We start from the raw sequence: 15,189 nt of genomic DNA, 5'->3' as shown, positions 1-15,189 counted from the left end.
TCATGTAGTCCAGAGAGGTACGTCTCAAATCATTCACTCCAACATGGACAATGACAGAGTCATATTTGTACTTTTTGTGGAGTGACTTGAGTGCATGCGTTATGTGGCGGATCCTGGCACCTGGCAGGCAGCTGACTGTAATTTTCTCTTAGTTCAGCCTGGTGAGTGGGACATCAGTGTGCCTGACTATAGAGTCACCTATGACTAAAGTGTTGGGTATGTTGTCTTGCCTTAGGAGCTGCTGTTGAGTAGCACACTGGTGTTGTGAGCTATTTGTCACTTTGGTTGTGATTGGTGTTTGTTTGTGTTTCAGCTTCGGAGGTCCTTGTTGCTTGGGCAGGTTAATGTTAAGGGCTTCTGCATATGTGGGTTTAGTGTTGCTATGTGTGGGTTTAGAAGGGCTATGTGTTGCTTGAGGAGTGGTGCAGATGTTAACCTTCTCCTCTTGACTGTCTAGCACAATCTTGGCTGGAGAGAGCTTTGCTTCCTGTTTGGCTATGTAAGTGCATCTCTCACAGGTTGTAGTGTTGGGTGGTAGGAGGAGAAGGTTGTCTGTGTACATGAGGCAGTTGCTGCATTGCCCCAGTATGCCCAGATTCACCAGGTGGACAGGGGAAATCACCAGAAGTTGACCCTTGGACATGCCTGTTTTGGTGCTTTTTTTGAAAAGTACAAGAGCTGTTTTCCCTTACCTTTGCAAGGTACTTTGCAATTATAGGCTGTTTAGTGCCTATGATTAATTTCTCCTTATTAACAAGGAGAGTTGAGTGCTTGTGTCAGTTTAAGGCTTCCTAGTGCTCTCCAGCAGGTTCTAGAGCAAGTGCTAGTCACAGCGGCTCAGATTTTAGTGCTACTACTGAGAATCCAGCTAATTCTAAGGGAAAATTTGAAGAACAGACTTTCTGGCACCTGGAATAGTTTAACTGTAGCCCTGCTGTGCTGCACAATGTGAAAAATGCTCAAACACACATGTTTTTAAGCCAGAAAGTTGAAAGGGATAGAAATCAGCCCAAAAAGGCTAATAAAATTACAATTCAGAGCTGGAAACCACTCCTCTACTGTTAGGCAGTACAATGCTCACCACTCCCACTGGTAAGCAGTAGGGCTTCCCTTTACCACAGCAAGGTCTGGATAGCTCTGGAGCCAGCAAAGCCTGGGATCTGGGCTATACTAGCTTGTAAAGGTGGGAAACGAGCAAACAAATTAACCAATAAAAGCTAAAAACTGAGCCCCGTTCCAGCAGTCTTCGATCAGTCAAGTTCTAACTCCACACTCCTGCCACTAGGGTGCAGGGGAACCTTCTCTGAAAAAAAGATGGCCTGGGTTAGTGCTCAAGTTATACAAATAAAACTAGATTCAGCAGGTCTGTATCTAGTCTATGCTATAGCAAACAAGGTGTACCAATTTCAGAAATAAGCAGTTCAAGTAAACAGGCACAATAAGCCTTTAACCAGAAATTCCCAGCTCAGAAAGGCAGAATCTAGCCTCTCCTCCCACAAGAGTGCAGACCACAAACCTTCTTAACGTAAAATAACTGGCCTGAAGCCAAAGTGCTTAGACTAGAACAATACACTTTTAGAATAACAGACACTGGGCCTTAAATCAGCAATTCCCAACTTAGAAGGATGTAAGCTACATGTCTTGCCACAACAGTTCAGACCACAAACCTTCTTAATGTAAAACAACTGGTCTGAATCTCAAGTGCTTAACCAAAAGCCTTAGAATAACAGTTACAATTTAACCAGGCTACTGCCAAGCAGTGATAAATGCAGCAGAGTAAATACAATTGAGTACTTTTAAGAAGAGGCAAAACAAAATAATGTAATAAAGTAGGAAGAAATGCAAATGCAGTAAAAGCAAATGAATAAAGTGCAAAAAATATTTTTTTTGTTAGTAAAGTGCAAGGAGAGAGGAAGAATAATTCAAGGTTAAGAAACTAAGTGGGTTGGCCTTCTCAAATGTTCTCTCTGGATTAAGTAGAGTGAACACTAGACTGGGAGGGGTGTCCCATATCAGATTTACAGTGGGGGGCGGGCAACTGCCAAGCCACCAACTATAACATCACCACAAGAATAGGGTGGTGGGGGGAGAAAATCCAATTTCAGGACAGATGAGAAGCAGAAAACAGTGCCAGAAAATATATAAAATATTTCACTCAGGCTATAAAATAGTTCAGTCAGGCCACATTAATACAATGCAGAACTCTGAAAGGTTAAAATGCAAAGAAAATATACTTCTCAATCAGCGATATATTCCCAGAAATTTTTAGGGATCACACACACAAGTTTCCACCAGTGTATAAAGGAATTTACAACAGAAACTGTTTTTAAATCAGCAAGCCTTGAAGCTCTCAGATAACACTAAGCTGTTAGACCAGTTTTATAAACTCCACCTCAGGAATAGGGGGAGCCAGTTTCAGGACAGATGAGAAGCAGAAAACAGTGCCAGAAAATATATAAAATATTTCAGTCAGGCTATAAAATAGTTCAGTCAGGCCCTCGTGACAGAGATAGTCTGTAGAATAAAGGGTTTTGAGGCACCTACACCAACAAAACCTTTCAGTACTCTTGAAGGGTTGCCAGACTGACACACTCTAGTGGCAGATGGGCACATTTGTCTGTGTGCCATCAATCCTAGTTAGTCATCATTCAGGATTCTTGGATACAGAGAATAGTATCCAGAGGCTGTCATCCCCTTTATTTGTCGACTGCAGAAGTCGCAAAGAAAGTTTTCTGATGCTCAACAACCTCAGAATAAGGCAGTATCATCTCAGGAAATCACAAACCTGCTATATAAACAAGTCATTCCAGGAGGTCCTGCCATGCTAGCAAGATTCCAGAATCTACTAATAAGATTTTTTTTTATTCCAAAGAAAAAAGGGGACCTCAACCACTTAAGTTTGTGAAACAGACAAAATTTCAAAATTCCAAATAGTTACAGTTTACTCCATTTTACCTGTTTTGAGGAAGGATGACTGGATGTGCTCGGCAGATCTACAAGATGTCTGCTGTCAGGTAGAGATATTCAGACAGTCCAGAAGGTTCATTCACTTTTAGTTTAGGGCACTTTCCTTTGGCCTCACCACAGCCTCAGTGGTGTTCACCAAATGCACAGCAGTGGCTGCAGCACATCTTTGGCTGCAAGGGTTCTGGGTGTTGCAGTATCTAGACGACTGGCTCAGAACTGATACCACAATGACTGTACTAATTTTGAGCCAGGGACTCCTTGCTCCAGTTATGCCTTTACCAAGGAATCGCAGTCAACATGGAAAAGCCCAAATTGACTCCTGTTCAAATGGTAAAATTCATAGGATGCCACCTGAATATTACCTTGCAGATAGCCAAGCTCGTTATTCTGTGTCAGCTTGGTTCTCTCTCGCCCAAAACCTCCAGTGCGATCCATCCTCCTTCTCTTCAGCTCAATGGCAGCCTTCATAACTCTTGTTCCTCACACCAGATTCTAGATTAGAGTGTTACAGTGGACCCTCTCAGTTCAGTATTTTATGTTTCATCAGCCCCATGCACTTCCTGGTCAGTCTGATAAGAATCTGCAGGCTGCATGATCAGTGATTTTTCTAGGCCACCCATTTATCCTTCCATCTTTAATTGCCACATTTATCATGGATGCTTCCCTTCTGGGGTAGGGGGACGCATGTCAAGGGGAAGATGGTCCAAGGCACATGTACTTCACATCAATGTTCAGGAGATGAGGGCAGTCATGCTAGAGTTGCAGGCCTTCCTCCCTGGGGTCTGATTGAGATTCAGACAGTATGCCAGTGGTGGGTTTATATTATATGATCGAACACTAGAAATGGTGAACAATCTATTATCGAACTCAAATGAACGAAACCACAAAATGTCGAAATTTGCTGATCAAAAAAAAATGTACAGGCACCCCCCCCCCCCAACCTTAAATATACCAACTCCCGAGATCGCACCACAGTGAAGAAAACAGCAAAGTCTGGAGAATGGCCCAGCGAATTTCTGGGGAAAAATTAGCTGATTCATTCCTTCAATATTCTGTGGTTTTGTGCATTTGGGTTCGACAAATGGGCGTTCGCTATTTCTAATGTTCGATCATGTTTATAGGAACCCGCCAGTGGTCTGGGTACATCCATAAGCGAAGGGCAACCTGTTTGTTTTTTTTATGATAGGAAGCCATGAGGATTTGACAGTGGACAATGTCTGATCACTTTCTTGTTGCAGTGCATGTCCTGGGAAATCCAGTGCATTAGTGGACAGGTTGAGCAGGTCCATTCTTCTTCCCCATGAGTGGTCACTCAGTCACTTGGTTGCTGGCAAGATCTTCAGCCACTAGGACTATCCTTGCTGTGGCCTATTCACTTCTCCATCCAACACCAAATGCAGCAGCTACTTTGCCCTGATTCCCCAGGAAAGAGAGTCACCAAAAGATTGTGGTCCACATTTGGCCCCAGTTCTCCTGTACGCTTATCCTCCCACCTCTTTCCTAACCAAGTTCCTTCAGAAAGCAGTCTGGGGCAAGAAGGTGATTCTCATCTCTCCCTTTTGGCTTCATCAGATATGATTCCCTTTTCTATGCCATCACTTGGTGTACCCTCCTGGGTGCTGGAACCTTTTCCAGATTTGATCTGTCACTCATGTGGCAAGCCGCACCCAGACATCAAAGCCCTGAAGCTAATCTTTTGGATTATCCACTTCCAGTAGGGGTCAGAAATTTGAGGATTTCTTCCTCTGTGTTCCACATATTATCATCATCTCAAAAGCCTGCTACTAGAATAATGTTTAGAAGCAAGTGAAATATATTTTCCATTTGGGCTTCCTTCAAGCACCTGGATCCCTTTTCAGCCCTGTTACCATCAATTTTGGATTTCTTGGCAACTTTGTTTCAGGCAGGTGCTAGATATTCCACGAACCATCAACTGGCAGCTATTTCTAGTTTTCATGTGGGAGAAGATACACCCCTGTTGCCTCATTGAAGTCCTTTTTGCAGGTTACCTTCCTCCTTTGACATCCCTTAAGGGACCCCATTCTACCTTGGGATATTACCGTCTCACTCCAGGCCTTTGAACCTGCAGCTACAGTGGACCTGAAATTTATTTCTGGTGGCCATTACAACAGCAAGGAGGATTTCAGAATTTCAGAGCCTGTCATGTAAGCCTCCATATTTAGTGTTTCACAAACATAGGGTCTCTTTGAAACAACCCTAATTTTCCTCAAGATTGCTCGAGACTCTACCCTGGATCATGCTATTAATTTGCTTGTCTTCTGTCCTAATTTCTTGAGCAGAGGAGAATGTACTTTACATTTACTGACTGCACATGCTCAGTTACAATTCTGCTTGCATCATACGAAGAATATGGGAAAAAAACAATCAATTTTTTTCCTCTCCTTTTCCAAGAGTGAATTTGGGAGGTAGTGTTTCCAAGGTCACACTATCCAGTTGGTTGTCAAATTGTATCACTTTTGTTTACAAAGTAAAGGATTATCTTTACCTCATAAAGTTACTGCTGACTCTACTAGGGCTGTCATAGCTTCCTTAACCTTATTTTCTAGAGTTCCTATTGGTAATGTCTATGCTGCATCCACTTGTTCCAATGTGCATATGTTTATTTTCCTGTAAAAGCTGAACTTGCAGTCTAGATCTTGGGCTTCATTTGGCTCGACCATTCTCTGGAATATCCTTTCTTGAGTCCTCTCGGGTTTTTTAGTAACTGGGGACTTTGTCCCAACAGTTGAGGCAGATGGAAAAGGCTTGGATATGGAAGCTATGTACTCACCATAATGTTAGGTCCATGTTGTCTTCTTCATTCCATCACAAGTTTCCCTCCCTCCCTCTATCCCCCTACCAAGTTAGCATTCTTTAAGGCTCTCGATTGACCATACTGGACCTGTCCAGAGCCTTGTCTTGTTTACAGTCTTTGTTCTGTAATCCTTTCAGACACCTTTTTAGTTTTGAAGATGTGATATAGGTAGTGTATTTATGTAGACAGGCAACCTTGATCTGAAGAATTAGCAGGGTGGAGGGGATTATGGGTAGAAGGGAAGAGCCTGACCCTTGGATCCAAAGGTCTGAAACTTACTCACTTCAGATCCAGTCGGATTTCGTATACCAAATGTTTGATGGAAAAAATCAACATGGATCTAATATTATGGTAAGTACATAACTTTCATTTTTATGAGTTTATAATGAATAATTGATGGTGATTTTGATTGAAGCACAAAACATTGAGCAAAACGCATCAGCGATTACCATTAATTGTCACTAAAATCATAAAAAAAAAAAAATCGCAAATGTAAACCAATAGATTACATTTGCAAGTACCAAAACAAAAACATGTGTTCCCCCCGTAATTAAATATGCTAACTCCAGGGTCGCACAGACACGAGGAAAGGAAAAAAGCCCTGGAATTATGTAACGGTGAATCTAATGAATTTTGATTGTTACATAATTCGACCAACTGCACCCCTGATGAAATAAACGCCACTGTTTCAGCATGGGATGAAATGCATGCAACAATAAATCCCATAAGTTAAACACACACACACACACACACACACACACACACACACACACACACACACACACACACACACACACACACACACACACACACACACACACACACACACACACACACACACACACACACACACACACACACACACACACACACACACACACACACACACACACACACACAGTCCCCTTATTGTGACTGCTTGGCCTAGAAAGCACATTGCTCATTGTGGTTTTATGTCTGATAGGGTTGCCTTTCCCAAAAGGTATATCATAAGAGAGATGTAGAGGAGAGAGGCAAGTCTCAATAGCAGCTAACGGAGAGCAGATGCGTCTAGGTTTATATCTTTGCTGGTACCTCTTGAGGGATTCCAATTCCTGACATCTGGGTTCATAGATTGAGTTCTGAAGAGAAGTTTACAGAGAGCTATGTATGAAGGATGAAGGTTGTGTGAAAGGTATTCCTGAAACGTAGGAAAGGGATACAAACTGTTAAGAAGAAAGTAAGGGAGTTATCCCCCACGTTATGGTGCACTGTAATAAAACGAAATAAGTGGTATTTGTAATTACTGCTTGTTTTCTGGTCAGGTGAAACTTACCTGAAAGTGGCCACAATTTATGACTGAGGTTCTTTTGTGCTACTCCCCTTAATATGTGCATGAAAGCAAGGTTTTGTCAAAAAAAAAAAAAAAATTAATAAAAATAAATTCAAAAAGCTGTTTTTTTGTAACTATTTTCTGCTAGAAGTACAATAATTTGCTACATTAGTTGATACAAAGGACATAAGAAGTGTTACAAAGGAAATGCTCTGTTTGGATTGTTCTTCCTCACCCCAGAAAGGAGTGCAGCCCTTCTGAGTGAGATGATGCATATTACAGTGATCGATTGTTAGCTGACCTGGACTTATTAGCTCCTCTCAACTTTTATAGTAACCTGTGTGAGAAGCATAAAAATCCTTGTGCCTATATGGGGGTTGTGTTTTTCTTGCAAAGTGCATCCTGCATCCTTGTGGCAGTGGGAAGAGTTGCAATGAATATTTTTTCTGTATGATTTTTTTTTGTTTGAAGCCAAAAATTTGATTATACTGAAACTGCAGCTGCTGTACTGTGTTCAAGATGGAAAGATGCTTTAGTGATCTCTGATAAGGCTTTAGGGAGCTTTGCTGTAGTTCTGTAGGAAAGATGTGCTGCAACTGACCAACACCTTCTCAGCCTCCAACAACAGATATCCAAAATATTAACCCGTTTGTCCATCACTCTGGGAAGCCCAAAATCTAGTGCACCTCTGAAATAAAACTCTGAGTGGAAGATGATGTGAAAGCTTGTTTAGTAGCATTTGAGAGATAAGGAGCCAAATAACACTGGCCTATAGTTGAGTGGGCCAGGATACTGGCTTTGTATGCTCTGGGAATTCACTAAAAGCATACATGGACCTTCAAAAACTGATGCACACAGGTACCAGAAACTGAAACAGGAATGTTTGGTTAGGGCCGGGGCTTCACAAAAAGAACTAAGAGTTTACAGTTGTAAATTCAGTACAAACTGACCAGTAAGGTCACAGATGATGGATTTAATGCATATTCTGAAAATGTAGCTAGAACCTCATATAAAAGATGTAAGTAAAATTCTAGAAATTGTTGCTGTAGGTAAATTTAAAAGGCAGGTCTGGCAACTTGAGAAACTGGGTACAACAGAGTGATTCTGAGTTTTTTGAACAGCTAGCCTTTTTGACAAAATGTTTGCTGTTAACTGAAATTGCAAACCCCTTAAAAGACTTGTATACATTAAGGGCTAGTGACCAGCAGTAAGCCTTCATTTATGTCTTTCTCTGCAGAAAAGATGGAAAAAAATTGCTGCAGTCTGAGTTAGTTTTAGAAAAGGACAAATTGCAAAGTACCTGACATTAACTAACAGTAATAATGTACCTGTTAAAAAAACATTGGTACTACTCATCAAACTGTACCTGAAGGCACGTCTGTGAAATGTGATAATGCTGAGCTTTTATCGGCCAGAACTGTAGTTATGCTTTTTGTCACAGTACCATTACTAAACTTGTTAAATGTACTATTGTTGTGGAGGGCAAACGGTTACAACAGTTGGACATAAGGAGCAATGGTTCCATTAGTTTGATCACAATATATTTGTGAGCATGCGACTAGTAAACAAAAGATCAATGCAATATGTGTACACTGAGACAAGCTGGGCACCCGTCTTTAATAACACATGAAAATAAATCCTTCTAGGCAAAATAGTCTCTAACTTGACACTGTGATGTGATTATTTGCCAAGACTTTCTTTAGAGCTATGGAAAATATGGGGAGAAAGTTCAACCAGATATATGGCCAGAAATTTATAGCCCCAGTAAAGAAAAAGGTCTAGGACTTGGGTGTAAGAATTAGAGAAGTCTGATATTGACACTTGCCAGAAAGCTGCAGTTGTTAAATTAAAAAAAGTAGAAATCATGTAAACTGGCAGTGAAGGGTCCGCAAGTAAGACTATACTTTTAGTTGGTGAAACTGAGGAAGAAACAGATGACTCTCACAATAAAGGAGAAGGAATGGAAAATTTGAGCTGAGTCCTAAGTTTTCCCTTCTGCGCAAAAAACAAAGTCCATGAGAAACAGGACTCTAAAGGCAAAAAAATAAAAATAGCTGCTGCAGTAGTGGGGGGAAGAACTTCTGTACCACTGGTAGAAGAATATTATTGTTTGAGTTTGCTTTTGTAGAAGATGAACTTGAAGGGAAAAGCCTGTACCTTTATTTATAGGAGAAGAGGCCATGGCCTCCACTTCATGTCTGAATCTGATCAGAATAATGTTTGCTATAAAGAATTCCCAGGCTGATCACGAGGTAAGTTATGTCAATTTCAAGAAGCCGGAGTATGAAGGCAGTACACTAAGTACAGCTAGAGAGGTTATAGCAAGTACATATAGGGAAGTAAGGAAACAGAGCAACCCCACTTCATGTCCATAATTTGCAATAATATAAGTCTTGGTGTACAAAAGCACCAGAGACAATAGATGCTGAGCAAGGTGTTCATTCCAGGGCCTTTTAGAATATTAGTGATGACGTTAACGCATAGCCACATTTGGGTGGTCATTTAGGAATGGGTAAGACAAAAGCTAGGACTTCATCCAGATTTTTCTGGGATGGTATTATGAAGGACATAAAAATATTTTGCAGCTTTTCCAAAATATCAGAGGGTTAGCATCCGTCCCAGGTTTTAAGAACCCTTTGAACACCTTGCCTGTTGTGGAATTCTTATTTGTGAAAATAGCAATGAGACATTGTAGTTCACTTGTAAAACTGATTACCATCAGTATATCCTGTACGGTTATAGGGATAAAGTATGTGACTGTGACACAGATGACCAGCTTCAGCTTCACTGAGTAAGCAACTAAATTTCCTGAGGCAGCAGCACTATGAAGAATCAACCCAAAGGCAATAGCAAAAAATATAGTACTGCTTTTTTCTAGAGCAGAATTCACTGAGAAATCTTTACTGACCAAAGTACCCCATTCACGTGAACAGCAATGCATGAACTTTGTTCTTAAGAATATTGTATACCACCGTCAGACAGACGGGGTAGTTGAGCTTTTTAATCAAACTTTAAAGTCCATGTTGCAAAATGCTATATATGACTAGATGGGAGAAAATGGGACCAGCTGTTTCCAGATTTTAGAAAGTAATCCAAGACTCATCCTCCACATGATTCATGCCATTTAAATGGCTATAGGGCAGATATCCAGGAGGCTTGCTAGATGTAATGAAGAAGAAACCATCCTCCTTTAATGTGATAGAGCATCTTACAGATCTGCATGATATGTTATGAAGAAAGCAGTTCAATTTGGCAACCATTCATTTGCTCCACAGTGAAATGTGGTGTTTTTTACTGAATGCATGTGTTACTGAACATGCATTTTTCCAGAATAGGTAAGTGGGTCTGTATTATGGATGACAGTTCTTGTGCAAGTGTTTATAGCCTAGGGACAGACAAGTTTTTTTTTTCCAAAGATATGATGTATGATTGGAATAGAGGCAAGTGCAATTGCAGGAAAAGGGTTATGGTTTGCACTTGCAAGTAAGGTAGAGCAGGACAGCTTAAGGTAAGTTAAACTTGCATATGTCCATGCACCATCAAATGTCATTTGTAAATCCTGTTAGCCTTTAATATTTTCACTATTTTGCAGTTATAATTTCCTCAAATTATTGATATGGTCTTTGCAGTTGGCTCCATGGCACAGGGGAATAAAGCCCCTGACTGTTACCCAGACTACCCAGCTTCAGCTTGCATCCAAGGTGCTGGAAGAATCGACAGTGGAATGATGGGAAGAAACAACCAATGCAGGCTTGGCCATTCAGCCATGAAAGGAAGCGATCCAGTTACTGCACTGCAGCTTGAGCTCAAGCATGCAGCGTGCAGCACCATGATTGGGGACATTAGATTGTCTTTGCCAAGCCATTAATGGTAATCTGTGCTGTAGTTGCACAGAAATGTGCCTGACTGCATGGTATTGCAAGCCTCTGCAGTTATGCATATGCACAGCTAGCTGCTAGTGCAGGGGGTAGGGCACAGCAATAAACACTTGATAGCTCTGTATCTTTAGTGTATCTTTAGTCTAGTGAGGTGGCGTGGTAAGGTAGTTTTGAAGCATGGGAGTCATTTAATAAAATAGAAACATCCACTTGAAACAAATGGTGTTGGTCTTGAGGCGAGATTAAGCCAGGCACTCAGGCTGTCAGGATACGGGTTTGCTTCATCCCCATGATGGAAGAGGTGGCCATTGCAGAAGAGAGCACATGAGGTCACTGACCTAGTGGGACTAACCAGGTCAACAAGGTATTAATAATTAAAATGAGTTCCTGCAGTGATGCCTTTAAGTCCTGTACTACTAAACGGGTTATGAATGCTAATCACATTCTCTCTGATGAGGATGGGAAGGCTTTGTGAAAAGTTTTGAAAGCGTTTATCATCCTGCCAGTTCATAATGGCAACATCTCTCATATTTGGTAGTACAGTTTGCTGTTCAATTGCTTTTCATTTCCATTATACTTCTAACATCTGCCTCTTATCCATTTCTGGTACTCTGAAGCTGGCATCAGCTACATTTTGAGCAGTGGCTGGCCTTTGCATTTGCAGGGCAGTTTCAGTAAGGATGGTGGTTCACTGGCAGCACTGTCCAGCCACTGCCGCATTGGTGACTACAGCACATACCTGTGTTAAGTATACATTTCATCTGTATATATTTAGGCTGATGTCTGCATGTCTTTGTATATGATTGCACAGGCATACTTATGTTAAGGTGTTTTAAAGAATCAAAAAGTAGATATGAGTGGTCTTGTGTACATCCCAGTTACTACACTGACACAGCGAGGCACCTTTATAGTGTGGTTGCTGTTACAGTTTATTACTGCTTAGATCAGGAGATTCTGTATGGACAGTAACCCCACTCTTGTGAGTAGTACTGACATGTGCAAAGCAAGGTATAATATGTGCTGTGGTACTCTGTAATCCACACACTAACATATATTGGCTATTTCAAGCTTACAGAGTATTTATTGTTTTTGATTTAACTAGAAGGTATATGTTTCTTAACCTTGTTCACTGTCACTTACTAGAAATGTTTTCAGAATGTCAGACTTTAAGATGTACCTTTGTTTTCAATGGAGGTGCAGGGATCCATGTAAGAGTAACATATACATGAGTGTTTGGGGGTCTCTTTTCCAATGTAATTGCCTAATGGCAATTGTACGTTCTGTGTCACTGATTGTTTCATTCCAGACTTTCCTTGTACTGAAAGCATACAGAATGTTTCAGAACTCCAGTAGATTCTGCTTGTAGGTGGACTGACAGCTTATTTTACTTTCATAGGCATCCTCATCACTTCTTAAGAGATAAACTTTTGGTCTGAGTTAGCCTGCTAGCTAAAGAAAATTCGTAAGACATGGACGAGATTTGTATATTGAGTTTTAATACTCAGACAAAATCAGGATCCTACTGAAGAATTCTGTATCAGAAACTTGAGCACATGTGTTTATCTGCATCGTTCTTATTTTGGTTTCTCGCCACCTTGTAGCTTTGCCTTTTCCCTGTTTTGTAATGCATGTTTTGTGCATTAAAATTTGAAACAGATTTATATTTTCCTGTATTCAGTTCCTCTCCCATTTGCTTTATTTCAGATCATATGGAGTTGTCTCTATGTGTATTGGGACTGGAATGGGAGCTGCTGCTGTATTTGAATTCCCAGGAAAATGATATCTTGAATGAAAACGTTTGGAAGACTAACTGAAACTAATATTATGAAAACGATGCTTATCATGATCGAACATTGTCTTCTTAATCTGCTGAATACCATAACCTGATCAGCCTCACAATAGTCTGTTTTCACCTATTTTGAAGAAGATGCATTATGATATGAAATGCTAATGGATTTAACTTGAATGTCCAGTTAATGAGGATTTGCTACACTGTATTTTCTTCACATACGATTAATGCTATTAATTTTTGTTTATCTGAAGTTCTATTTCCTTTTTTGTGTAAGAATTTTAGATCTGTTTTATTGCCTAGCTGTGAGGATTATTTTCTACCCTTTGCATCCAGAACACTTGCATTTCATCTGTTGCTGTTCATTTGACATTGTCATGTTTCATGTTTGTACCACATGCCCTTGTCGAAACCACACTTCTACATAAGTGTTTTACATTGCATTGTCATTCGCAAAGAATGTCTGGTAGAGACAGGTGTGTTTGGGTATCAGTTAATTTGTACAGGTCCTACAGGTGAAGCAAAGGTTTTAATATTTTAGAATTGATGACTCAAGCATTGGTGTGATAGTAGCAGTCAAGCCTTCATCCCTTGCCTCCTTAAATTGCTCATTTTATAACATTTACGTGACATACCACTCGTCTGCTTAAGGGCAGAACAAATGTTTAGTAGTAAATCCTGTGGTCCAAGGTTACTCATTTTCAGCCATTTATTTCTGTCCAGAGCTGAAAGTTCGGTGTATGGGAGCAGATAAGCTTGCTAGTCATGTGGGCCACCTCCCCCAACTCTTCCCACAGTGGCCAGTGGCTTCAAGACTCTCTTATGCGAGAGGCATCAGTTCCTGTCTACACATGCCCCTGGAATGCCTGGGTTGTGTGTTACATGAGCCACACTGTCCCAGTAGATGCTACAATCCTTGATAACAGAGTCAGAAATACAGTGGGTCATATTGCTCCCCACTCCAGGATGGGCTGTCCAGCAGCTGCTGACACCCACCTTCCCTGCCTGATTCTTCTATCACCAAGCTGCTAACAAAACTGAGGTTATTTGTGTTATGCAAAGGGCTTTCTTTATTCCTCTTTGTCAGAGCCAGGCAGTAGCTGTTTTGCACTATTCCATTCTACCAACACTGTTGACAGAGTTTGTTCTGTTACTGTCATTGTATAATTTGCTCATGCTTTCTGAATGTGTGGTCCCTAACTTCTTATAGCAGATGAGCCTTATTTACTTGCTGAAGTGCACCACAGACCAAGATAGTGGAGTACTATTTTCTGTTGTCTTTTACCTCAAGTAAGGGGTACCTCCGACTGGAAACTCATTGGAACTACTGAAGTTATGGAAGTTTCACCATAGTGAGTAGCAAACTGAGAACATGAGAAATTTTATGGTAAAAGTTGTTAAAATGTAACAATGTGTGAAACTCAGCCTGATTAGAGTGTGACTTTTTTAATTTGACAGCAGTAAAACATTTCTCATTTTCTTTTTGCACAGCAGTTTTTGTAAAACTTTTTGCTGTTTTTCTTTTTTTTCTTTTGTTTGTTACTGGCCAGTTATTTTGTCCGAAATTGCAATGGCGGCAGTTGTTTTTAATAGTGACTAGGTTCAACATATGTCAAAAAATATCAGATCTGGTTTTGATATACTTTTTCATCAGGGATAACCTGAAGGATCTGATGGTAACCATGTCATTATTGATCACTGATGGGATTAGGATCCGACCTGGCAGCTAAGAGGACAGCTCCTGAGCTCAAGCTCCTGCCTCTCCTAGATCCCTTGCTAGGCACAACCCTCAGATCTCATTTGCCGCAATTTAACTCGTACATGCTTCCTGCAGCTCAGGTTTCCAGTTTAAGATGAGTACTGATTTCTCTCTTTTTTTCACCAGGGTTTTTCCTTCTTATCTTGCCTATCTTCCTCTTGCTCATTTTTTTGGTTAGGTTCTTCCCCTCCCGGTAGCATTTAAACTCTTTCTTGTTCCTTTCCCTGGGTTCCTGCCTTGTTCTTCCCCGGGTCCTTTGGGCAGTTAATCCTCTTGCTTTTTACCTTTCCTTTCCTTGGTGTTCTTTTTTGTTGTGCAGTGTGTGGGTGGGGGGTGGTGTGTGTGTGTGTGTGTGTGTGTGTGTGTGTGTGTGTGTGTGTGTGTGTGTATGATGCCTGAGAAGCCTGCTGGGTTTAAAAGGTGCTCCTCTTGTGGTCAGAAAATGCCCCATTCCAACGCACACGAGGAGTGTGTTTATTGTCTGGGAGAGGCACATCTGGAGATTGAATGCGACATTTGCACCGGGTTCAACTCTAGGGCTCTCCTGGAATACAGGAACAAGCTCCTGCTTAAAGGGCTTGCTCAAGGGAGTCCGTTAATCTCTGATTTACCTTCCTCTGATCACAAAAGGAAGGCTTATTCCTCCAGGGATTCTCCCATCAAAAAGCC

At 40.9% G+C, this 15,189-nt stretch overlaps 1 protein-coding gene across 1 annotated transcript in view; it reads left to right on the top strand.

Moving 5' to 3' along the window:
- The window catches only part of ACAA1 (acetyl-CoA acyltransferase 1), a 353,926-nt gene extending 339,672 nt beyond the window's left edge, over nucleotides 1-14,254 (top strand). The window contains exon 12 of the mRNA XM_044067562.1: nucleotides 12,677-14,254. Coding sequence (XP_043923497.1) covers nucleotides 12,677-12,752 — 76 coding nt within the window. The 3' untranslated portion in view covers nucleotides 12,753-14,254. The remainder of the gene's footprint in view (nucleotides 1-12,676) is intronic.
- The last annotated feature ends 935 nt before the right edge of the window (nucleotides 14,255-15,189 follow it).

This window comes from Protopterus annectens, chromosome 3.part1, assembly GCF_019279795.1.
Source record: "Protopterus annectens isolate FY-2018-M chromosome 3.part1, PAN1.0, whole genome shotgun sequence".
Taxonomy (NCBI): Eukaryota; Metazoa; Chordata; order Ceratodontiformes; family Protopteridae; genus Protopterus; species Protopterus annectens.
This window is presented reverse-complemented; position numbering and strand designations above follow the sequence as displayed.